The 26,489-nt window shown below is 41.0% G+C and overlaps 3 protein-coding genes across 12 annotated transcripts in view; 1 reads left to right on the plus strand and 2 right to left on the minus strand.

Moving 5' to 3' along the window:
* LOC111973972 (bromodomain-containing protein 3) overlaps window positions 1-9,377 on the plus strand; it is a 45,600-nt gene extending 36,223 nt beyond the window's left edge. For all 7 annotated transcript variants that reach the window (XM_024001449.3, XM_024001444.3, XM_024001450.3 and 4 more), the window contains one exon: window positions 6,346-9,377. In XM_024001449.3, coding sequence (XP_023857217.1) covers window positions 6,346-6,464 — 119 coding nt within the window. In that variant the 3' untranslated portion in view covers window positions 6,465-9,377. The remainder of the gene's footprint in view (window positions 1-6,345) is intronic.
* A 5,273-nt stretch (window positions 9,378-14,650) lies between these two features.
* On the minus strand, window positions 14,651-15,755 carry LOC139028822 (putative uncharacterized protein BRD3OS). The gene has a single exon (XM_070447136.1). The coding sequence runs from the start codon at window positions 15,284-15,286 to the stop codon at window positions 15,026-15,028; it is 261 nt and encodes an 86-aa protein (XP_070303237.1). The 5' UTR covers window positions 15,287-15,755; the 3' UTR covers window positions 14,651-15,025.
* Window positions 15,756-17,547: 1,792 nt separating this feature from the next.
* Window positions 17,548-21,310, minus strand: edf1 (endothelial differentiation-related factor 1). Of its 4 annotated transcripts, none has more exons than XM_024002369.2 (6): window positions 21,283-21,310; window positions 20,260-20,351; window positions 19,740-19,791; window positions 18,607-18,767; window positions 18,343-18,436; window positions 17,548-18,124 (listed from the first exon to the last, which is right to left on the minus strand). In XM_024002369.2, exons 1-6 carry the CDS (start codon window positions 21,296-21,298, stop codon window positions 18,063-18,065), a joined length of 477 nt encoding a protein of 158 aa, XP_023858137.1. In that variant the 5' UTR covers window positions 21,299-21,310; the 3' UTR covers window positions 17,548-18,062. The 4 variants fall into 4 exon arrangements, with proteins under 4 accessions (XP_023858137.1, XP_023858139.1, XP_023858138.1 ...); XM_024002371.2 differs by having other exon boundaries at window positions 21,087-21,297; XM_024002370.3 differs by lacking the exon at window positions 21,283-21,310 and adding an exon at window positions 20,471-20,557.
* Between the last annotated feature and the right edge of the window lie 5,179 nt (window positions 21,311-26,489).

Consider the following 26,489-nt stretch of genomic DNA (forward strand, 5'->3'; position numbering starts at 1 on the left):
AGCGATGAACCAGACTTGTGGAAGTCTTCTTTTCATTTTCCCATGATGTCAAGCAAAGAGGCACTGAATTTGAAGGTAGGCCTTGAAATATATCCACAGGTACACCCCAATTGACTCAAATTATGTCAATTAGCCTATCAGGTGCTTCTAAAGCAATGACATCATTTTCTGGAATTTTTCAAGCTGTTAAAAGGCACTGTCAACTTAGTGTATGTAAACTTCTGACCCACTGGAATTCTGATACAGTGAATTTTAAGTGAAATAATCTCTGTAAACAATTGTTGGAAAATTACTTGTGTCATGCACAAAGTAGATGTCCTAACCGACTTGCCAATACTATAGTTTGTAACAATACATTTGTGGAGTGGTTGAAAAATTAGTTTTAATGACTCCAACCTAAGTGTATGTGAACTTCCGACTTCAATTGTATGTGTGTATCTATGTCTCTCTGGGTCTATCCGCCTCTCCTTTCTGCCTCCGTCTCTGTCTGGTGCAAGCTGCAGCCACCTTATGACAGCACCTTTGAATAACAGAAAAAAATAGCAAAAGTAGTAATTTTGACACCACACAAAAATCCTAGGATTTCAGACCTCAAAAGGAATAGAAGCACATCAACATAATAACCACAAAGGTTTTCAATTTCAAAACAGATCAAGAGATATAAATATATGCCTGTTGTAGCACCACTGTGTGGTCAATCTGAATGTGCATGCATATGAGTCTTGACAGGGTTTGGAACATGTGTACCAAGTTTGGTTACAATACAAATACTGTGCTGATTTGATATGCATTTATGTGTCAGAACATTCCCACATTGTTTATTTGGTCAGTTGACATTGAAGTTGACATTTTAAAATGGTTAAGGTTAGGTATTGGGTTTGGTTATATGTAAGGTTAGGGTAAGGGTTATGATTTGGGGTAGGGACGTCCCAAGGATCCCAGATAGCACTGGCATAAACATATAGGAGCTATGGATGCAAGGACTGGCCATCCATTATAATCAAGATTATAGTTTTGTCGTGTCTCTGGCTTGTCATTAAATGTGAAGACTTATTTTATGAAATCAATTATCTGTAATTATTATTACGTGATTAAACTAATCATGGAAAATGTTCAGATTACAAAGTTAGAATTTCCGAATAACTCTTTATATATCTTTATATCTGATCAATTAGTCTTCTATTAATGAAGTATTATTATTACCTTAACTTCTCTAGGGTACGTGAGACGGTAGCGTCCCACCTCTTCAACAGCCAGTGAAACTGCAGGGCGCCAAATTCAAATACAGAAATACTCATATAAAAAATTCAGAAAACAAAACATATCTTACATAGGTTTAAAGATGAACTTCTGTGAATCCAACCACGGTGTCAGATTTTAAAAATGCTTTACGGCGGAAGCATACCTTACGATTATTTGAGAACATAGCCCAGCAGACAAATCATTACAAACAGTAACCAGTCAAGTAGACTTGATGATCTTTCATATGGTTGCACTCAGCAGACATTCATTTACTCAATAAATGTTCCTTTTTGTTCGATAAAGTCTCTTTATATCCAAAAACCTCTGTTTTGTTCGCGCGTTTTCTTCAGTAATCCACAGGCTCAAACGCAGTCAAAACAGGCAGACAAAAAATCCAAATTGTATCCGTAAAGTTCATAGAAACATGTCAAACGATGTTTATATTCAATCCTCAGGTTGTTTTTAGCCTAAATAATCGAAATATTCAACCGGACAATAACGTCGTCAATATAAAAGGTAAACAAGAAAGGCACTCTCTCGGTCGTGCGCATTAAAAGCTCTGTGACACTTAGGGTCCACTCATTCAGACTGCTCTTACTCCTCATTTTTCAGAATACAAGCCTGAAACAATTTCTAAAGACTGCTGACATCTAGTGGAAGGCATAGGAACTGCAATTTGAGTCCTAAGTCAATGGATACTGTAATGGCATTGAATAGAAAACTACAAACCAAAAAAAATAACTACTTCCTGAATGGATTTTTCTCAGGTTTTGCCTGCCAAATCAGTTCTGTTATACTCACAGACACTATTTTAACAGTTTTGGAAACTTTAGAGTGTTTTCTATCCAAATCTACCAGTTATATGCATATCATATCTTCTGGGCCCAAGTAGCAGGCAGTTTAATTTGGGCATCCTTTTCATCCAAAATCCCGAATGCTGCCCCCTACCCTAGAGAAGTTAATCAGTCTCATCTGAACGTTGTAAATGGTTGGTTATCTACATAAACCCAGCCTTTACTATGAATCATCCATACACCAATTTGCTCAATTATTTATTTATTTACTAACTAATTAAATAATCACAGAAATACATAAACAAACAGTAGATATTGGTTACTAACAATGATAGGAAAGAGTCCCTAGTGGGCTAAGCCGATATGACGGCTTGGTGGACAAAGGGAAAGGGGTGGGACTGAGAGAGAGCGGGAAAGACAAATGGATTCATTACACACAGTCTATAATTATATACATTGAAATGCAAGTATATATTTACACCCATATGTCATTGTTGTCTTCTCTGTTGGAATCCGTTCCATCTGCTGGAGAGTTCAGAGTCTCTCTGGTTGCATTTCCCTGAATATCAAAGTATTTTGTGGTTAGAATGTATACTTCAGAGTACCATTCAGAAATGGTAGAATAGATGTTTTGGCGGTTGTCTGTATTCTCGTCCTCGGTTTACGTAATTTCTAGCTGCAGACTAGTAATTTGTGTCTAAGATTTGCTCTTATTGTGTAGGGATCGATAGTCTCAGAGTTTAACCATTTCCAGCCGTAGCCAATGCGCCACGTGGAATAGTCTTGTCCTTTGGTAGAGTTGTAGTTTCAACCACTTCACACACCAGCATCACCCGGCATGTTTTGGTCTCAGAAATTCAACCATTTGCAACCTCAGCTCACGCTGGGGTTTGCTTAGTCTATCGTGAATTGGGTCACAAGTGGGTTTTATACGTAACAGTGGAAAAGGGCGGTCCATGACGCCTAATGTGATGTCTGGGCTCACGGGGGTGTGGCCACTGACTAGTTAATCTTTATATGAAAATCCATACTCTCATTTAGAAGGTTAATATCACATTACATCTTTTCACTAATAGTTTCATGTTTAATCACATACTTTTCACAATATTTAGATGTAAATCTGACAGCTGGGAAATGTACACTTTAAGAGATACCGTTATGTGTGTTTCCTGTACCTCATGAGATCACCAAATGAAACACACTCAACATGACTGTCCCTTAAGTGTTCACGGATCATTCCCACATTCTCAAAAGCAGAAACATTGTTTAATTCTCCCATTTTGGGGATTTAGGTGTCTCCAAGTGAAGTCCATTGTTCTCTCTGTGCTCTCTCTTTCTGCATGACCAGGGGGAGAGAGTCTTTGCCAGGAATTTATGACCTGAGATAACAGAACCTGGGTGTAGGAGAGAGAGTGGGGGGGGGGGCACGATCTACACCCAGATAGGGCAACGATCTACACCCAGAAAGGGCCACGTCATGACAGTTTTAACCATGTTTTGAGGCTATACAGTGTTTGTTTTCAGTTAACCTGTCTAGCCCCTGGGTTCCGCTAGCGGAACCCCCCCCCACATTCCACTGAAAAGGCAGCGCGTGAAATTCAAAAAATATTTTTTTGAAATATTTAACTTTCACACATTAACAAGTCCAATACAGCAAATGAAAGATAAACATCTTGTGAATCCAGCCAACATCTCCGATTTTTWAAAATGTTTTAAAATGTTACCACCAAATACAAAAAAGCACAGACATTTCTTTCACAGCACAGGTAGCTTGCACAAAACCGACCAAATAGAGATAGAATTAGTCACTAACCAAGAAACAACTTCATCAGATGACAGTCTTATAACATGTTATACAATAAATCTATTTTTGTTCGAAAAAATTTGCATATTTCAGGTATAAATCATAGTTTTACATTGCAGCTACAATCACAAATAGCACCCCGAAGCAGCTAGAACAATTACAGAGACCAACGTGAAATACCTAAATACTCATCATAAAACATTTATGAAAATAAATGGTGTACAGCAAATGAAAGATGAACATCTTGTGAATCCAGCCAATATTTCAGATTTTTTAAGTGTTTTACAGCGGAAAACACAATATAGCATTATATTAGCTTACCACAATAGCCAAAAACACAACCCATTTATCAGCAGCAAAAGTTAGCGATCGCAAAAAAACAGCAAAAGATATATAATTTTTCACTAACCTTGACAACCTTCATCAGATGACAGTCCTATAACATCAGGTTATACAATACACTTATGTTTTGTTCGAAAATGTGCATATTTAGAGCTGAAATCCGTGGTTATACATTGTGAAAACGGAGCAACTTTTCCCAGAATCTCTGGATATATTTCTGACACTCACCTAATCTGACCAAATAACATCATCATAAACTTTACTAAAAAATACATGTTGGATAGCAAATTAAAGATACACTAGTTCTTAATGCAATCGCCGTGTTAGAATTTCTAAAAATAACTTTAGTACGACATACAGCTTACGTTATAGCGGAACAGCGCCCAATATGAGGGCGGAAAATAGTACTAAACATTTTCCACAGAAATACGAAATAACATCATAAATGGTTCCTACTTTTGCTGAGCTTCCATCAGAATCTTGTACAAGGGGTCCTTTGTCCAGAACAATCGTTGTTTGGTTTTAGAATGTCCTTTTCTCCTGTCGAATTAGCAACCAAAGCTAGCCAAGTGGCGCGAAGCTGTCCATCATCACCAAACGCAGAGAACGGAAAAAGCCAAAACTCCCGATAAACTTTCAATAATCTGATAAAACTATATTGAAAAAACATACTTTACGATGATATTATCACATTTATCAAATAAAATCAAAGCCGGAGATATTAGCCGTCTATAACGAAAGCTTTTCAGAACGCAATCCAGGGTTCCTTCCCGCACCTTGCTGAACAAAGGACATTTGGGGTCATGTCATTCCAAGAGCTCTCGTTTGACCTCAGATCAAGCTATACACCCCATTTCACCTCTCACTGCCTGTTGACATCTAGTGGAAGGCGTATGAAGTGCATGTATATCCATAGATTTCAAGCAAATGATTAGGAAGGCCCTGGAACAGAGCCTCGATTTCAGATTTTTCACTTCCTGACAGGAAGTTTGCTGCAAAATGAGTTCTGTTTTACTCACAGATATAATTCAAACGGTTTTAGAAACTTGAGAGTGTTTTCTATCCAATAGTAATAATAATATGCATATTGTACGATCTAGAATAGAGTACGAGGCCGTTTAAATTGGGCACGATTTTATCCCAAAGTGAAAATAGCGCCCCCTATCCCAAAGAAGTTAAACAGGCCTATGTTTGGTTCTGATGGGGAAGAACAGTTCAACTAAGCTCAACAAGTATTTATAACTTATTTTCTTCAAGAATCAATGGGTATACAGTGTCTAGTGAGTCTACACACCCTTGAACAGTTTTCATATTTGAGGTCGACTCCTTTTACTGTACAGCCAAACCAGCTCAGGGTGCCAGCCTTCAGATTCACATTTTGAGTATTTGGCATACGGTGGTGGAAGGTGGAGACAGTCCATCAGAGAGGCTGAGGGTGGAGAGACGGAGTCTGCTGGTAGGGAGACAAATAAGAAGACGTATTGTAGAGCATCACTTTACATAGGGTTCAAGTGAGGAATGGGGTCAGCTGGAATGGATGGACTGTAATTGTTGTTCAACAAATAATACGTTATTATGAGTGATAACTGTTTTCACATACCTTTATGGCTGTGAACAGTCAGAGTATTTGGTGCATGGTGGTGGAAGGTGGAGACAATCCGTCAGAGGCTGAGGGTGGAAAGACAGAGTCTGATGTGTCAATATATGGAAAAATACACATTTTAAAATGTTGACCATTCGATTGGTCGAAAGAACAGATGACTCTTGGTCACCAAGATTTTTGTTGATGTTGGGGACAGCCCTAAATGGGACACGTTTTCGGTGTTTCTGCGTTAGGCTTTAGCCATGGAGGGAAATAGAACAGATTCGGACATTTCTGTAGGAAACTCTCTGACTGCTTGGATGGCTACCTCTTTTTCTCCTCTAACCATGCACCTCAAAAGTGTTTGTCATTGAACAATGTCACCATAACTGCATCTTCAATTTAAGTAGTATTGACTGAATGTGGCCTATTACTAATTATGCCGCTTTGGGCTGTGTATAATATATTGTCCATTGACGCTCTCTGTGAAAAGGATGGTTGTCTGTTTTCTCTAGTTGATTTGTCTGTGTTTGACTGTGTGCCTCAGTATTAACCCTCACCTCCTTCCTTCTTCTCTGCAGAGAAGGCAGGCTCGGCGCCAGCAGGGGGCGCCTCTCGGCTGAGCGGCAGCAGCAGCTCCTCTGACTCTGGCAGCAGCAGCTCCAGTGGCTCCAGCTCAGAAAGCAGTGACTCCGATTGATCAGAGAAAGACCCCCATACCCTGAGTCCCCCTCTCACCTTAGGTAATTTACCCTCCTTTTTAGCTAGTAGAGTACTCTCTTTTTTTCTTCCCCTGGATTACTTTTATAAGATAATGAAGACTTTCGATGACTGAAGATATTGATCATGTTTTGTATTTAGAAATGCCTTTAGAGACAAAGTAGGAAACATGTAAGAAGATATAGCTGACTGAACATAGTCAGGGTTTGTTTTTGCTGGCCCTCAAAGGGAAATGCCTGGTATCACCAGAACCACATGTTAGTTATTTTAATTGAAGAGAAAAAAGATTTATACTTTACATGGGTGCTTGTAGCTGAATCAACTTTGAAAGACTGTTATACCAGTAGGAAATCTTTAAAAACACTAAGATTGATTTTGGTTTGGACAACATTGTCTCAAGGGACAAATACAGTCTTTCTCTTCCTGGGATGGCTGTTGCCTGTAGTTTGACCTTTGCCACCTCACAACATTCCATTACATTTTCTTTTACTTTATGTATACAGCTATATTGAAGAAATTAAGATAATTGTTATTTTTATGATCATAAATCTCATTTCCATTGACAGTGTAAAACAAATGGTTACTAGTCATCTATCGCAAAGATTTTATTTTTGTTATCAATCTTCCATGCTCCAATCAGTATTTAAATCTGTTATGTCTCATGGGTCTGTTGAAATATAGTTGTGGGTTAACACTAGACTGCAGTTGAATAGAACATTGACTTAATCATGGCCCTATCTGTATTTCCTGAGGATATTTTATATACACATTTGTGGCAAAGTAAAGTTGCTATTCGAACACCTTTTGCTGATTGTCTAATTATCATTTTTTGTGTCTTATTTTCTTAGCAGTGTTTTGCTTTGATATTTTGCATCAAGAATGTGGAGCATATACAAGTTAACTTGTTTGGTTTGATACTTCCCAAAGTAATGTATTACTAGATGTACTCATACCTTTAACATCTACTTCTTATAAAGAGTTCACCTGATGATTTTGTCAGGTGATTTCTTTTATCAAGCAGTTAAGACTGAGTTTGGAGTTCTATGTTTTTCTCAATTTTATTCGATAGTTCTTGACACTTCTACTGTCACTGTCCTTTACATGTATCTCTATGCAGCCAGTGTTTAATGTTAAATGCTCCCCTCCTAAGATGTTTTAACACACATCACATACTCTTGTGATTTGTTTCCTGGCCTGTTTGTATATTTGGCATGTGCCATATCTGACAACTTTCATCATTGAATGAAATAACTATTTCCTTTGTCTGTGTATGGGCTAGTCTTTCCATTGAACATGATGGTTATATTCCAAATGTAGGTGAATTAACACTTACAGTATAGCCTGTTTCTTTTAAGATTGGTCTCATCTGGGTAATCGACTAAACACCAAATGTATAAAAACTCAATTGGTTTACTCAAGACAGAAAATTATTTTGTTAACATTTGAGCATTGCAAAGACCTCTGTAAAAAAAGCTACACTAAACAAAAATATAAACAACATGCAACAATTTCAACGATTTTACTGAGTTAAAGTTCATATAAGCCTAATCTATGGATTTCAAATGAATGAGAATACCAATATGCATCTGTTGGTCACAGATACCTTAAAGGTAGGGGCGTGGATCAGAACACCAGTCAGTTCACCATTTGCCTTGTGCAGCGCAAAACATCTCCTTCGCATAGTTGATTAGGCTGCTAATTGTGGCCTGTTGAATGTTGTCCCATTACTCTTCAATGGCTGTGTAAAGTTGCTGGATATTGGCGGGAACTGGAATACACTGTCGTACACGTCGATTCAGAGCAACCCAAACATGCTCAATGGGTGACATGTCTGGTGATTTTGCAGGCCATGGAAGAATTGGGACATGTTCAGCTTTGAAGGAATTGTGTACAGATCCTTGCAAAATGGGGCCGTGCATTATCATGATGAAACATGAGGTGATGGCGGCGGATGAACAGCAGCATGCCAATGGCCATCTAAGGTGAACATTTGCCCACTGAAGTCGGATACGATGCCAAACTGCAGTCAGGTCAAGACCCTGGTGAGGACGTCGAGCACGTAGATGAGCTTCCCTTATACGGTTTCTGACTAAATTCTTCGGTTGTGCAAACCCACATTTTCATCAGGCGGGCTGGAGGATCCCACAGGTGAAGAAGCCTGATGTGGAGATCCTGGGCTGGCGTGGTTCCTCGTGGTCTAAGGTTGTAAGGCCGGTTGAACGTACTGCCAAGTTCTCTAAAACGATGTTGGTAGAGAAATTAACATTAAATTCTCTGGTAACAGCTCTGGTGGACATTCCTGCAGTCAGCAGGCCAATTGCACGCTCCCTCAACTTGAGATATCTGCACATTTTAGACTGACGTTTTATTGTCCCCCGCACAAGGTGCACCTGTGTAATGATCATGCTGTTTAATCAGCTTCTTAATATTCCACATCTGTCAGGTGGGTGGATTATCTTGGCAAATGAAAAATACCCACTAACAAGGATGTAAACACATTTGAGAGAAGTAAGCTTTTTGTGCATATGTAAAAATTTGGGGATCTTTTATTTCAGCTCATGAAACATGGGACCAACACTTCACATGTTGCGTTTATATTTTTGTTTAGTGTAGTTAAGTGTCTTGATAAACAATGTAGTCCAAATTCAGAATAATGTATTCAAACTGCTTGTTTACCCTTTTACAAATACACCTGTTATGACTGGGTTTTTACTATTATGTATGTGAGGTGGTAAATGTATTTTCGATCGATTAGAGATCATTTACAATGGCAGTTCATGAATCTGAGATCATTAAATTAGTTGCTAGTAGTGGTGATATGTTTTACTTTTATCAGCTAAATTCTCATTAAGACTGATTCAGACAACCTCGTACATTAAAACATTTAAAAACAGCTTGGTGTGCCTGAGTGATGTCATACGAGTTGAGACAAGTACACTGCTCAAAAAAATAAAGGGAACACTTAAACAACACAATGTAATTCCAAGTCAATCACACTTCTGTGAAATCAAACTGTCCACTTAGGAAGCAACACTGATTGACAATAAATGTCACATGCTGTTGTGCAAATGGAATAGACAAAAGGTGGAAATTATAGGCAATTAGCAAGACACCCCCAATAAAGGAGTGATTCTGCAGGTGGTGACCACAGACCACTTCTCAGTTCCTATGCTTCCTGGCTGATGTTTTGGTAACTTTTGAATGCTGGCGGTGCTTTCACTCTAGTGGTAGCATGAGACGGAGTCTACAACCCACACAAGTGGCTCAGGTAGTGCAGCGAGCTGTGGCAAGAAGGTTTGCTGTGTCTGTCAGCGTAGTGTCCAGAGCATGGAGGCGCTACCAGGAGACAGGCCAGTACATCAGGAGACGTGGAGGAGGCCGTAGGAGGGCAACAACCCAGCAGCAGGACCGCTACCTCCGCCTTTGTGCATGGAGGAGCACTGCCAGAGCCCTGCAAAATGACCTCCAGCAGGCCACAAATGTGCATGTGTCAGCATATGGTCTCACAAGGGCTCTGAGGATCTCATCTCGGTACCTAATGGCAGTCAGGCTACCTCTGGCGAGCACATGAAGGGCTGTGCGGCCCCACAAAGAAATGCCACCCCACACCATGACTGACCCACCGCCAAACCAGTCATGCTGGAGGATGTTGCAGGCAGCAGAACGTTCTCCACGGCGTCTCCAGACTCTGTCACATGTGCTCATGTGCTCAGTGTGAACCTGCTTTCATCTGTGAAGAGCACAGGGCGCCAGTGGCGAATTTGCCAATCTTCGTGTTCTCTGGCAAATGCCAAACGTCCTGCACGGTGTTGGGCCCCACCTGTGGACGTCGGGCCTCATACCACCCTCATGGAGTCTGTTTCTGACCGTTTGAGCAGACACATGCACATTTGTGGTCTGCTGGAGGTCATTTTGCAGGGCTCTGGCAGTGCTCCTCCTAATCCTCCTTGCACAAAGGCGGAGGTAGCGGTCCTGCTGCTGGGTTGTTGCCCTCCTACGGCCTCCTCCACGTCTCCTGATGTACTGGCCTGTCTCCTGGTAGCGCCTCCATGCTCTGGCACTCGCTGACAGACACAGCAAACCTTCTTGCCACACGCTCGCATTGATGTGCCATCCTGGATGAGCTGCACTACCTGAGCCACTTGTGTGGGTTGTAGACTCCGTCTCATGCTACCACTAGAGTGAAAGCACCGCCAGCATTCAAAAGTGACCAAAACATCAGCCAGGAAGCATAAGAACCGAGAAGTGGTCTGTGGTCACCACCTGCAGAATCACTCCTTTATTGGGGGTGTCTTGCTAATTGCCTATAATTTCCACCTTTTGTCTATTCCATTTGCACAACAGCATGTGAAATTTATTGTCAATCAGTGTTGCTTCCTAAGTGGACAGTTTGATTTCACAGACGTGTGATTGACTTGGAATTACATTGTGTTGTTTAAGTGTTCCCTTTATTTTTTTGAGCAGTGTATATACAGTGCCTTCAGAAAGTATTCACACCCCTTGACTTTTTCCACATTTTGTGTTACAGCCTGAAATTAAAATTGATTAAATTGAGATCGTCACTGGCCTACACACAATACCCCATAATGTCAATGTGGAATTATGTTTTTACAAATTAATTAAATGAAAACTGAAATGTCTTGAGTCTAAGTATTCAACCCCTTTTGTTATGGGAAGCCTAAATAAGTTCAGGAGTAAAAATATGCTTAACAAGATTTTTGAATAACTACCTCATCTCTGTAGCCCACACATAATTGTAAGGTCCCTCAGTAAAGTAGTGAATTTCAAACACAGATTCAACCACTAAGACTAGGGAGGTTTTCCAATGCCTCGCAAAGAATGGCACCTATTGGAAGCAGACACTGAATATCTCTTATGAGCATGGTGAAGTTATTAATTACACTGGATGGTGTATCAATACACCCAGTCACTACAAAGTTACAGGCATACTTCCTTAGTCAGTTGCCAGAGAGGAAGGAAACCGCTCAGGGATTTCACCATGAGGCCAATGGTGACTTTAAAACAGTTACACCGTTTAATGGTTGTGATAGGAGAAAACTGAGGATGGATCACAACATTGTAGTTTCTCCACAATACTAACCTAAATGAGAGTGAAAAGGAAGCTTGTACAGAATAAAAAATATTCATCCTGTTTGCAATAAAACACTAAAGTAAAACTGCAAAGAATTTGGCAAATTAACTTTATGTCCTGTATACAAAGCGTTATGTTTGGGGCAAATTCAACAACACGTCACTGAGTATCACTATCAAGCATGGTGGTGGCTGCATCATGTTTTGGGTATGCTTGTCATCGGCAAGGACTAGGGAGTTGTTTTAGGCTAAAAAGACACAATAGAGCTAAGCGCAGGCAAAATCCTAGATGAAAACCTGGTTCAGTCTGCTTTCCAACAGACATTGGGAGACATTCACCTTTCAACAGGACAATAACCTAAAACACAAGACCAAATATACTCTGGAGTTGCTAACGAAGACAACATTGAAAGTTCTTGTTACAGTTTAGATTTAAATCGTCTTGAAAATCTATGGCAAGACTTGAATGGCTGTCTAGCAATGATCAACAACWAACTTGACAGAGCTTGAAGGATTTAAAAAAATATGAGCAAATATTGTACAATCCAGGTGTCCAAAGCTATTAGACTTACCCAGAAAAACTCAGCTGTAATCACTGCCAAAGGTGATTCTACACTGAACAAAAATATAAAAATGCAACATGCAACAATTTCAAAGATTTTACCTAGTTAGTTCCTATAAAGACATCAGTCTATTGAAATAAATTCATTATGCCCTAATCTATGGATTTCACATGACTGGGAATACAGATATGCATCTGTTGGTCACAGATACTTTTTATTTTTAAAAGATAGGAGCGTGGATCAGAAAATAAGTCAGTATCTGGTGTGACCATAATTTGCCTCATGCAGCACGACACGTCCTTCGCATAGAGTTGATCAGGCTGCTGATTGTGGCCTGTGGAATGCTGTCCCACTCCTCTTCAATGGCTGTGCGAAGTTAATGGATATTGGCAGGAACTGGAACACGCTGTCGAACACGTCGATCCAGAGCATCCCAAACATGCTCAATGGGTGACATTGTAGGCCATGGAAGAATGGTGACATCAGCAAACCGCTTGCCCACACGCCGCAATACACACTGTCTGCCCGGTACAGTTGAAACAGGGATTCATCTGTGGCCTCCCCTCCTATTAACTTCTCTTATCCCCTCTCTCCATCATTGAGTTGTTTGGTATTTGTCCCTCACCCTAATCTCTGAGACGGTTTCTGGCCTATGTAATATGATTCCACCGTATTCCTATATTGTCCATTTGCTTGTTTGATGACTCTGCCGAGGTCATAGCGGGACTTCTTGTACTTATTCCTGTCCTCAGCCATAGACAGGGTTGTCTACGTTAGCTCCGTGTGCGGTAGCCCTGTCCTTTAGTGCCAATCTCTGTATTAATCCAGGGCTTTTGCTTGGGGAAGCAGCGAACCCTCACAGTGGGAACGTCGCCGATGCATTTTCAAAAAAGCCAATGACAGAGGTGTGTTAACTCTTCAATGTTATCGGCGGAGTCTCTAAACATATTCCAATCAGTGGTGGCAAAGGAGTCCTGTAGCATCTGATTCTGGTGACCATTTCTCAATAGAGCGAGTCACAGGTACTTCCTCTTTGAGTTTCTGCTTGTAAACAGGAAGCAGGACTACGGAGTAATTTACCAAATGGCGGACGAGGGAGGGGCTTGTATGCTTGCTTGCTGAAAGAATAACAGTGATCTAGGACTTTATCGCCCCTTGTGGCGTTGGAGACGTGTTGATGGAAGTTGGGCATCACGCGTCTTAGTGACTGGGAATTAAAATCGCCGGCAACCAGAAAAGCAGCCTCGATGTAGGTTTTCTTGCTTGTTTATAGCCTTGTACAGTTCGTTAAGTGCCAGCTTATTTTTCTTGTCCTGGGGTGGAATGTATACAACAGTCACAATAACAGCTGAAAACTCCCTCAGGAGGTAGAAGGGTTGGCATTTGACCATCAGGTATTCCAAGACAGGTAGTGGGTCGGCACTTCCACCTCACTGGAGTTAGCACACCAGTTGATGTAGAGGCAAACCCCTCCCCCCTCGATTTCCTTGACTCCACTGTCCTGTCCGCGCGGTGAATGGAGACTCCACCAAGATGGATAGCCATGGGGGGTATCTTGTCTGAGAGCCATGTTTCAGAAAAGCAAAGAATATTGCAGTTTCCAGAGTCCCGTTGGAGCCAGAGCAATATGGTATTGGAACTGACCCTATACCATGCCTTCGGAAAGTATTAAAACCCCTTGACCTTTTCCACATTTTGTTACGTTAGCCATATTCTAAAATTGATTAAATATACTTTTTTTCCTCTAATCCACACATAATACCCCATGATGAAACGAAAACAGGTTTAGATATATGTTGCGTTTATTTTTGATCAGTATAACATGTATTTACTCAGGGGGTTGAATATTTACCTAATCAAGAGTTGTATTTTTTTTTTACGGATTTTTTACAAAAAAATCCACTTTGACATGTAGATCGTTGACAGAAAATTATATTAATTTGAATACCCCTATGTGGCAAAAGTCTAGGGGTGTGAATACTTTCTAAAGTGTTTTCACCATCTTCACTGACTTGTTCCTTTTAGTTCTTGGTCATAGGTAATTTTTATTTCAAAACAAATGTTTTTGCATACCCTCCTGCTGCAACTTACATATTTTGTAGCACAGTATAGTAACTTCTGTAGACATGTCTTTGAGAAATGTAAGATTCATGTTGTTTTAAGGGTGAAATTACATGGGGATACAGGGCAAACAAAGTGAATATTTGATGTAATTATTTACATGGGAGCCCTTATTTTCTGAGTTCCTTTGTTTTAATTAATAAACTACAAAACATACAATTGTAAGCTACTGGAGTCTTTGTATACTATCCACATCACAGCTGTTAAAGCTGGCAGGGGCATTAGCTATGTTAAAGGTTTGTGGTATGTAACAGACAGAAATTGAATTGAAAGTGCAGACTTCTATTTTACAGGACAATACACATAATCAACCTCCACTTGCTGTTGCAACAATTGTCTTGTTACAAGTGTTTTTGAGACAAGCGCATAAATTGACAATACTGCATTGAAATACAAAAATTAGCATTTATTTTTTACCTTTAACTAGGCAAATCAGTTAAGAACAAATTCTAATTTTCAATGACGGCCTAGGAACAGTGAGTTAACTGCCTTGTTCAGGGGCAGAACGACATTTTTACCTTGTCAGCTCGGGGATTCGATCTAGGATACCTGCCGCCCCAATGTAAGCCTTGGGGCGGCATACCCCAATGTACATGCACAGGCTTACTTTGCTTTGACCAGCACATATTTGCCCAGTGAATGGTCATGACATGTTTCTGGCAGACGTCTTTCAGGACACAAATACTCAACTTCAGTCTGCACCATATATTTTTGCACAAACAGTTTACAAATATTGAAGTTTAGGGCATATGAATAAATGTATGTGTCACATAATCAAACATATTCTGGAATTTCCAGTGTCAGCAGTTGGATCCACTGTGACAGTTCGTTTGTCCCGTACCACGACTGCCTGGTTTCCATACTGACTGTACCACGTACTTTGACTCCGACTGAGGTAGTTACTCGGTGGTCCCTGTTCCAGCTCCATTTGCTGCTGTTGCCAAATTAGCAGTGACGTGTCCTTGAACCTAAACCGAGCATAGCTCTCCGAGAGGGCTTTCTCGACTAAAGGATATCTCTCAGACATGATGTTGCCGTCATCGCTCCAATCTCTTGTTTTGTTACCACTGACTGCCTGAAAGTGCAGGGCTGGGGTAGCGTTGTCGTAGTTCTCCAAGAAAACGGTTCGGGTTGCGCGACAGATTAAGCAGCTAGCTAACTACATTTTCTGGTTGGCAGTAGCTAATAAATGGCACCGTCACCAACAATACTGTTGTGACACCCAACCGTGTAAAACGTTGACGACTACACGTACTTGTGGATATAGATAACGTTAGCTAGCTTGTTGCTAACGTAACAGTCATTGTTAGCGATCCAGCTTCCTTAAAAAAAATACATATACGTTTATCAACTGGGTTTGTTCAATGCGTTTCCGTAGTGATTTGCAATATTGGCGCAGGTTTTACAGCACAAATTCGCAAGACATGGCTGAGCCGAGATGTATTTTTCGCTGCTGCCAGAGTTAAGTCAACGCTTAAGTTCCACCAGAAGCGTCAAACTGCGTTCCGGCGGAAGTCATTTATTGTCAATGGAGCAGTCCGCAACGCTAAATTTGGGATCCAGCACTAGGCTGCTGTACGTACCGCGAGTTCAATATTTTCAACTCGTACTTTGTATTACCGTGCGGTGGTACAAACAGAAGTTCATAAAAGTTCCCTATGGGAAGAGTCACCATAGAGGCCAAAATTATGACTATTGTAGTTATAGACAAGAAGACACCGGTTGAAGGACTTGTGTAATTTATCATGCAGGGCAAGCTAGTGACTTGAAATCCGTACTCTATATTAGAACCAGTTAAATGTATTGATGTTGCTAGAGACAGAAGACAAAACTATACTGAACAAAAATATAAACACATTTGAAGTGTTGGTCCCATGTTTCATGAGCTGAAATAAAATATCTTGGAAACATTCCAATACACACAATAGTATTTCTCTCAAATGTTGTGTAAATTGTTTTACATTTACATTTAAGTCATTTAGCAGACGCTCTTATCCAGAGCGACTTACAAATTGGAAAGTTCATACATATTCATCCTGGTCCCCCCGTGGGGAATGAACCCACAACCCTGGCGTTGCAAGCGCCATGCTCTACCAACTGAGCCACACGGGACCATCCCTGTTTACATCCCTGTTAGATGGCGGAAGTTTTGATGGAGTGTGCAATTAGCATGCTGACTGCAGGAATGTCCACCAGACCTGTTGCCAGAGAATGTAATGTAATGCTCTACCATAAGCCACCTCCAACGTTGTTTTAGAGTTTGGCAGTACGTCCAACCGGCCTCACACCCGCAGACCACGTTGTAAGGCGTTGTGTGAGAGCGGTTTGCTGTTGTCAATGTGAACAGAATGCCCCATGGTGGCTGTGGGGTTATGGTATGAGCAGGCGCAAACACAATTGCATTTTATCGATGGCAATTGAATGCAGAGACACCGTGATGAGATCCTGAGGCCCATTGTCGTGCCATTCATCCACCATCACCTCAAGTTTCAGCATTATAATGCATGGCGCAACGATCTGTACACAACTTCTGAAAGCTGGAAATGTCCCAGTTCTTCCATGGCCTGCATACTCTCCAGAAATGTCACTCATTGAGCTTGTTTGGGATGCTCTGGATTGACGTGTACGACAGTGTGTTCCAATTCCTGCAACTCCACACAGCCATTGAAGAGTGGGATAACATTCCACAGGCCACAATCAACAGTATGCAAAGATGTGTTGTGCTGCATGAGGCAAATGGTGGTCACACCAGATCCTGACTAGTTTTCTGATCCACACCACTTTTATATTAAAGGTATCTGTGACCAAAAGATGCTGTCGATGTTGTAGTTCCAGTCATGTGAAATGTAGAGATTAGAGCTTAATGAATTTACTTCAATTGACCGATTTCCTCATATGAAGTGTAACTAATCAAATCTTAAATTGTTTCATGTTATGTTTATTTTTGTTCAGTAATGATGAATTGTTGTAATGCGCACCAGTCTGTTAGTATCTCACCCAGCCTATGTAACCAGTAGTTCAATAGGAGAATAACTTTAATCTGTTATAATCATTTGCTTTGGTCGATCAGGGCAAAAATGATCTTCTCCATGCTGCAAACCGTTCTGCAGCCTTGCGAAGCACATGTGCATCTAGTACGGAAAATGCAGGCTACACATCCGGCAAAAACAACATATGGAAAAACAAATGTGCATCTGGTGGACATACAGCTAAAGTTTTTGGTACTGCTTATGGCAACATTGTGTCCAAAAATCAATCTAAGTAGAATGATTGATTAAGACACAATGGTTCCATATACCATATTTCATTATTTAGTTTAACTTTAGGCCCTTGAGATTTAATAAATCACTTTTTCAGGAGAGACCAGCCCATGAAAGCAGCATTCTTGCATAAATGTTTGAAAACCATACACTACAATAAAACATTTTAGCCAAAATGCCAAACTTATCCATGTCTAGTTGAAAGGGAATGACCACAGAACGTGCATGGAGACAGACCTTAGGGAGTATAGAATATAGTTTTGTAGACATTAAAACCATTCAGTAAAATCAATTCTCTTCTTGTGGTTTGCTGAAAGCCAGATGCAAAACAAAACCACAATAAATTTGTATCTAGTTATGCAATATTGTTTAAATCAGGTCCCACAGGCTTGACATTCATTACTGGAATCAGGGCAGTAAAAGAAAGTAGCAGCCCAAGTTAATTAAATAAWCTGGTTAAGATGTGCTAGCTCTCCAGAGAATTGACAAGGCTGTCAGCTGTGGTGGTAGTACAGTAGGCTAAGCTGCTTCAAGGCATTGCCTTCACTTTTTCTTTGGGACTGCCTCCAAGGGTTTCCCAATGTCCTTCCCGCGCAACTTCAGTCCTATGGATAACATGGATGAAAAACGCTCAGATTTTTGTTGACACCATCTCTAAACACCTGGGCTTAATTGTTCCATTAGTGATACTGATATAATCAAATATGATTGTAATCAGACTAGTTAGTACAAAAATAACCCAATAATGGTGTCAAACAGGCCTATGTTGCAAGAAGGGTGATATGAAGCTATGACAGAAAAAAGACCTGTAAATAAAACTCACCAATTGCTCTTTCAATCTTTCCCATGACTTGGTTATTGGGGATAGCCTTTCCAGATTCGTAGTCTCCAATTATCTGTGGTTTTTCATTGATTTTCTAAAAATTAAAATAACACCAACAACATATCCATGACTGGTATAGAACATTTATTTGATCCAAGCCCTGCTAAGCCAAGGTAAATACACTTCAATAAACAACCATCAGTGAAAATGAACTGAGTTCCTATATTTTAAACTCTTCATCCACATTTGGGAGAGTGTACTTACAGTGGCCAGGTCTTTCTGCGTCAGGCCCTGATTTTGCCGGCCTTGTTGGATGACCTTGCCCACCTCCAGAGATACTCTTTGGTGTTGAAGCTCTTCAGTCTCTCTGTCAAGCTTTGCTGTATTCTTGGTGATCACGTGCTGTTTGTTTTGTCCTGCAGCCCCTGAGAGAGGGAGAGAAAGGTAATAACAGGGTTTCTCAAACTCAGTGCTCGAGACCAAGGGGTGTACATTTTGTTTTTTCCCCTAGCACTACACAGATGATTTAAATAATCAACTAATCACCCAGCTTTGATCATTTGAATCTGTGTAGTGTTAAGGCAAAAACCAAAATGTGCCCCCATTAGGGTCCTGAGGACCAAGATTGGGAAACTCTGGGTAATAAGCTAACATAAATTCAACAACAAGATCTAATTATTGGGACTATCAGGCCAATGCTGCACGATCTTAAATTAATTCTAAGATACAAGACTGAAACAAAAAGGACCACCCCTTGTTCTTCATTCCTGATCCTGGGGACCCACATGGTCTGCAGGCTTTTGTTTCAACCCAGTAGACACACTTGACTCAACTAATCATAAAGCACTTGAGTTTAATCAACTACTGTATGTTACAACTAGGCTGGAAAAAGTACACCCTGTGGATCCCAAGAATCAAGATTGGCATCGTCTTATGTCAGAGATTTACAGCAGTCAGCTCTGATGTAGCCTAGTTGTCGAAAGACAATGGGTGGCCCCTTTAGTTACATATCATACAAAATGGCACTACATGAATATACAAAAAGGCTCTAGCAACCTGTATTGGCAGATTTAAATAACTTGATTTCTAGACTTATGTCGCAGACAAATGTGTGCGTTTGTGCTTAAATATGAATAAGTTTACTCCCCTTTAGTACACAATTCAAACATTTGCTCTATACTGCCATGATTCCATCATTGGAGATAATGAAAATCTAGTTGGCAGGAAAGAACAAAAATGTAGTAAAAACTCAAGACCTTGATGACATTATTGAGATGGTGTGTGTAGCAAGCTATCCATCTTATCTCAACATTGAATAATAACCACAGACATGGCACAACATCCTACCAAACCAAAAGATAATACAAGGACAGCAGAACATTGATGGGAGTTCTTACATTTCTTAGTGGTATCAAGTTCTTCTCCACGTCTTTGAGCTGCTGCAACAGCCTAAACGACAGTAACGTATCACATTGTTGTGTCAATGTGTCCTGACTGTGTAGAAAGTTCATACATTTTAACTTGTTAAACGTTAGCCACATTACAAGACACACACCGTTTAAAGGGAAAGTCAATAATAATACCACCACCATATTTGGTTAACATAACTTGCTACAGTATAGTAACGTTAGTTAGCTAACGTTACTAGCTAGCTAGGTACATTTGGAACCATTTATGGCCAACTTATTACTAGTTCGAATGCAAATAAGCTAGCAGGGTAGACAGCTAGTAAGACTAGAAGAAAAAAAATGCTAATAGTTTAAGGCAAAAGATAGCCAAGCCAGCTAGCCAAGCCAGCTAGGTCCCAGTTCACTGACATGCGTGTTCAGACGCTGGCTAGCCAGACTACGCTAGTAATCAGCTAACGTTCGCAAACGCATTAGACAAGCCTGCCTCTACCTAACTAACGTTAACTACCTGTTTCGACTTCGACTGTGCGACAGTTGGTCCCTTCTTCCTCAGTATGGTCACGGTATCCCAGTCACTTTCTGCCATGTTTTTGAGTTTACCTTGATGGAAACAACGTATAAACAGGTTGGTTTAGATACAAATGTAAAGGCAGTATGCTATACGATAACTTTAGCGCTCGCTAATATAACGTGGTAACTATGAAAGTACCGTACTCTACCGAATAGTCGACCCCGCCGTTCACAGGAGTTCTATAATGACGTCACATTCCGTCCTTTACGCATTGAGCAATACTAATGCCGCATTCAAAACAACTAGGAACTCGGAAAAATACGATGTCGAATCAAGAAGTCAGTGATTTTCAGGTCGGAGCTCTAGAAAGAGGCCAGAGTTCCCGAGTAGGAATTCTGTGTTGGATGGCCGTTCAAATCGATTTTTCCCAGTCGGATTTAGTTTTTTTTCCCGAGTTCCCAATAGTTTGAACGCTCAGACGTCGGACCGAGCTCCCTGTTGTTTTGAACGCGGCATATGAACTAGAGATAGCCTCCAAGATGGCCGAACGTTGTTTTCAACGTTCAGAAATTCACTCTGGCTATCTATTCGATATCAGAGCGCTGTTGTCTGAGTGTGCCAGACTACACTGATGGATTTACGAACGTAAAACACCTGTTGAATATGACCAGTGTCAGTAAACGTCGGCAAAAAAACGTAATTAATTTGATTTCGGCAGCACAGTTAGTTACCAACGCTCTAGTCTAGATAACATTAAAACAGCCTAACCAGCTCTGCTAGGGCGAGAAAAATGGTCAGAGTGGGGTGTTCGCTCATTTACTTACAGAAGTGGCTAGCTAACTTTACCCAGTTAGCTTGGGTACTTGACTGCCATTGTGAGGTCAGAAAGTTCAGATCAACGCTACTCCTTGGCCAGAGCGTCCAGTGTGCGCACTGAACACTCCCAGAGAATTTACAAACGGACTACCTATATAAGAGTGCTGTTCATTGACTACAGCTCAGCATTCAACACCATAGTACCTTTCAAACTCATCATAAAGCTTGAGTCCCTGGGTCTCTCGACCCCGCCCTGCGCAACTGGGTCCTGGACTTCCTGACAGGCCGCCCCCAGGTGGTGAATGTAGGAAACGCCATCTCGGTGTACATATCACAGACAAACTGAAATGGTCTATGCACACAGACAGGTTGGAGAAGAAGGCGCAGCAGCGCCTTGTCACCGAAAACCCTCACTAACTTTTACAGGTGCACAATCGAGAGCATCCTGTCATGCTGTATCACTGCCTGGTTCGGTAACTGTACCGCCCACAACTGCAGGGCTCTCCAGAGGGTGGTGCGGTCTGCACAACGCATCCCCGGGAGCAAACTACCTGCCCTCCAGGACACCTACAACACCCGATTCCACAGGAAGCAAAAAAGATCATCAAGAACAATAACCACCAACCGAGCCACTGCCTGTTCACCCCGCTTCCATCCAGAAGGCGAGGTCAGTACAGGTGCATCAAAGCTGGGACAGAGAGATTGAAAAACAGCTTCTTTCTCAAGGCCATCAGATTTGTTAAACAGCCTTAACTAGCCCAGAGAGGTGGCTGCCTACCTACAGACTTGATATCATTGGCCACTTTAATAATGCCACTTTAAGAATGTTTACATATCTCGCATTACTTATCTCATATGTACAGTATATCACAAAAGTGAGTACACCCCTCACATTTTTGTAAATATTTGAGTATATCTTTTCATGTGACAACACTGAAGAAATAACAGTGTAAATTTGCTGTCCCCTCAAAATAACTCAACACACAGCCATTAATGTCTAAACCGCTGGCAACAAAAGTGAGTACACCCCTAAGTGAAAATGTCCAACATTTTGTGAAAATGTCCTACATTTACACTGTTATACAAGCTGTACACTCACTACTTTACATTGTAGGAAAGTGTCATTTCTTCAGTGTTGTCACATGAAAAGATATACTCAAATATTTACAAAAATGTGAGGGGTGTACTCACTTCTATACTATCTATGGCATCTTAGCCGCTCTGTCACTGCTCATCCATATATTTTATATATTCTTATCCCATTCCTTTACTAGATTGTGTGTATTAGGTTTTGTTGTGGAATTTGTTAGATATTAGGTTTTGTTGTGGAATTGTTAGATATTACCTGTTAGATACTGCTGCACTGTCGGATCTAGAAGCATAAGCATTTCRCTACACTAGCAATAACATCTGTTAACCATGTGTATGTGACCAAAAACATTTGATTTGATTTGATTTGGACAATCTGACTACACTCTGAATTTACAAACGCCTTCTGGCACTTCCGAGTGAATTTACGAACACACCCATAATCTCACAGATAGAACAAGGATACCGATTTCACCGGATGTATAAATGTGAAGCATCCGGTTGGCGTTTCCACTCACTACCAAATATGGTGATGAGAGGAAGCCCATTGGCCACAGTGGGAGAAACTGGAACAAGATGGATTTTGGCCGACATTCTGCTAATTTTCTAATCAATTAAACATTTGATCTACATACAGTTTTCTGTTTCCAAAACTAAAATCTGTATCAAACAGAGTGCACTAAGGTTGGTAGACTTACCTAATTGTTTATAGAGATTACTTTGTTTAGGACGAGTGCACTACGTACTGGGCGTTTTCCTAATAAAAAATGTCATGCATATTCAGTATGCGCACAAATGGTACTTGTCCTCTTCTTGGTGATAGCTAGCTAATTCTCAACTCACAAATAACAACAACAAAAAACGTACTTGGCTTAAACAGCTAGAAATCGATGTCTTTGTACGTTTTTCCACTACTAGTCCTCCGTCTCGGAAAATAAAATAAAAATTCACGATAAGACACATACGTCATCAATAAATGTAAAATGTTCTCTATGATTTTGTTTAGGGGGAGGGGAAGCAACATTTTAAAAAACAAATCATTACGCAAACCTAATTTCTCGCTTGATTATGAAATTGTTGAGCTGGAATCTCATGTGTTTGACAAATATCCCAATAACTACTGCAATTATTACGAGATAGAAAGATGAGGCTATGTGCAGCAATCTGCTGCAATACTGTCCAGAGAAAGGGAGGAAAATCAGTTTTCCAATTTCCAACAGACGTTGAAAGGTATATAATAAATAAAGAGAAGATGCATTTGGATTAATTATTGCATGGTGAGGCACATGTCTTTCGCTGTAATCAATAGTGTGCTGTATCCATGACTACCCATCTAATCAATCACTTAAGCAATGATCACTGGTGATCACAGATAGATAAAACATGCTACCAGTAATGAAACAATAGCTGAGTATAATGATAATGAGGCAGCATGGCTAGCTAACGTTAGTTGACTAATGTGCCCAGCTATATTACATCCAAGGGTATCCCAGGGTATGCTGCACAATCAATAGGAGCCATAATTTGTGACACTGGGTCATTGCAAAGCAATTTATCCAGCTGTAGAACACCATTAAGTACCTCTTAAGTTATGGTTGATGTCTGTAAGACATTGTATAGGCAACAACTTCAGTTCTGTTGCCCTATGATCAGATTAGTTCAAAATACCATAAAACACTATAATTATATGCATCTTCAGAAAATAGACAAAACTCAAAAGGTTGTACATTTAACAGACATTTATGAAAGGCCAGTTAATGTGGTGAAAAATATAGAACATATAGAAACCATGAAAATAAAGAGCATTTGATCACAACCTGGAAGAACACGTTGAGCATGCATCCCCTCTCAATAGGAACATGATGCAAAAAAGAAAGACATGCACCATGTGTAGAATTAGAGCATCGCTTCAAAAGAGCAATCAGGAGGTTCAAGAAGGCAGCAACTGAAAATGTTTCATAGGATAAGCTAAAGTGTGGATCTTCGTTCTAGAATCTGTTCTAATCAGGCAATGGTTGTTATGGTGGTATCTCACAGAAAGGAATGTGTTAGTTTTGATTGAAGATAAGGAGTGTGATGTAGACCCCCAGAAGTCAGAAGACTACAGGGATAGAGTCCATATACATTGCATTCGGAAAGTATTCAGACCCCTTCCCTTTTTCTACATTTTGTTAAGTTACAGCCTTACGCGCTGGCCACACACCACCTGCGTCGCGTGTGCGAGCGTTGCGAAATAAATGTACACATACAGGTTATTCAATCATTGCACCCACACTACTCGCGTCAACGAGAATCTTTGTAGCTTAGCGCTAAAATAGAACTTGGCTCCTCTCCCATCTCCTCTTTGGTTTTTAGGAGCATATACCACATCGGTGATTGAAAGATGAACTGAAGTCCACGCTCCAATCCAGTTGGTGGTGGTAATTCACCTTAAAGTTGGTTGCCAACCACCATATAAAGTCCATAGAAGAAGAAGAAGCCTGGAGGAGGAGAGATTACTAGAAACAAACTCAGTTTACCCTTTTATCTGTGGATTAATTGTCTGAGTAAAGGAACCTGTGGATTTCAGGTCAAATAACCCAATGATTATATCCCAGGACAAATGATCTAGCAACAGCAAGCTAGCTAGCTAAAATGCCATATATGTTTAATGCTTTTTTACCTGTCCACAAATTAATATTTATTAACCCTGGTGTCCTGGCTAAATTACCAATCTGGCCCTCATACCATCACGGTCACCTAATCATCTCCAATTTACAATTGGCTTATTCATCCCCCTCCTCTCCCCTGTAACTAAACTCAGCAAAAAAAGAAAGGTCTCTTTTTCAGGACCCTGTCTTTCAAAGATAATTCGTAAAAATCCAATTAACTTCACGGATCTTCATTGTAAAGGGTTTTAACACTTTCCCATGCTTGTTCAATGAACCATAAACAATCAATGAACATGCACCTGTGGAACGGTCGTTAAGACAACTAACAGCTTACAGACGGTAGGCAATTAAGGTCACAGTTATGAAAACTTAGGACACTAAAGAGGCATTTCTACTAACTCTGAAAAACACCAAAATAAAGATGCCCATGGTCCCTGCTCATCTATGTGAATGTGCCTTAGGCATGCTGCAAGGAGGCATGAGGACTGCAGATGTGGCCAGGGCAATAAATTGCAATGTCCGTACTGTGAGACGCCGAAGACAGCGCTACAGGGAGACATGACGGACAGCTGATTGTCCTCGCAGTGGCAGATCACGTGTAACAACACCTGCACAGAATCGGTACATCCAAACATCACACTTGTGGGAYAGGTACAGGTTGGCAACAACAACTGCCCGAGTTACACCAGGAACGCACAAACCCTCCATCAGTGCTCAGACTGTCCACAATAGGCTGAGAGAGGCTGGACTGAGGGCTTGTAGGCCTGTTGTAAAGCAGGTTCTCACCAGACATCACCGGCAACAACGTTGCCTATGGGCACAAAACCACCGTCACTGGACTGGCAAAAAGTGCTCTTCACTGACGAATCGCGGTTTTGTCTCACCAGGGGTGATGGTCGGATTCGCGTTTATCGTCGAAGGAATGAGCGTTACACCGAGGTCTGTACTCTGGAGTGGGAACGATTTGGAGGTGGAGGGTCCGTCATGGTCTGGGGCGGTGTGTCACAGTATCATCGGACTGAGCTTGTTGTCATTGCAGGCAATCCCAATGCTGTGCGTTACAGGGAAAACATCCTCCTCCCTCATGTGGTACCCTTCCTGCATCCTGACATGACCCTCCAGCATGACAATGCCACCATCCATACTGCTCGTTCTGTGCATGATTTCCTGCAAGACAGGAATGTCAGTGTTCTGCCATGGCCAGCGAAGAGCCCGCATCTCAATCCCATTGAGCACGTCTAGGACCTGTTGGATCGGAGGGTGAGGGCTAGGGCCATTCCCCCCAGAAATGTCCGGGAACTTGCAGGTGTCTTGGTGGAAGAGTGGGGTAACATCTCACAGCAAGAACTGGCACATCAGTGAGAGGACGTTTCTTTTTTTGCTGAGTTTATTGCTCAGGTCATTGCTGTAAATGAGAATGTGTTCTTAGTTAATTTACCTGGTAAAATAAGGGTACCGGAGCGGTACCGGAGTGGTACCGGAGTGCCAAGTCTATGTCCAAGAGGCTTCTAAACAGCTTCTACCCCTAAGCCATAAGACTCCTGAACAGCTAATCAAATGGCTACCCAGACTATTTGCTTCTGCGCTGCTGCTACTCGCTATTATTATCTATTCATAGTCACTTTAATAACTATACCTACATGTACATATTACCTCAATTACCTTGACACC

Source organism: Salvelinus sp. IW2-2015, linkage group LG15, assembly GCF_002910315.2.
Source record: "Salvelinus sp. IW2-2015 linkage group LG15, ASM291031v2, whole genome shotgun sequence".
NCBI classification, from domain to species: Eukaryota; Metazoa; Chordata; class Actinopteri; order Salmoniformes; family Salmonidae; genus Salvelinus; species Salvelinus sp. IW2-2015.

What these genes read in the sequence shown, in the direction of transcription:
- LOC139028822 (XM_070447136.1), bottom strand. Translation starts at nt 15,286, where the DNA reads ATGTCTGAGAGATATCCTTTAGTCGAGAAAGCCCTCTCGGAGAGCTAT.
- edf1 (XM_024002369.2), bottom strand. An exon ending in CACAGTCGAAGTCGAAACAG is followed by an intron (nt 19,792 to 20,259) that starts GTAGTTAACGTT and finishes ACTGTCGTTTAG; the next exon opens with GCTGTTGCAGCAGCTCAAAG. An exon ending in CGCAGAAAGACCTGGCCACT is followed by an intron (nt 18,437 to 18,606) that starts GTAAGTACACTC and finishes TTTAATTTTTAG; the next exon opens with AAAATCAATGAAAAACCACA.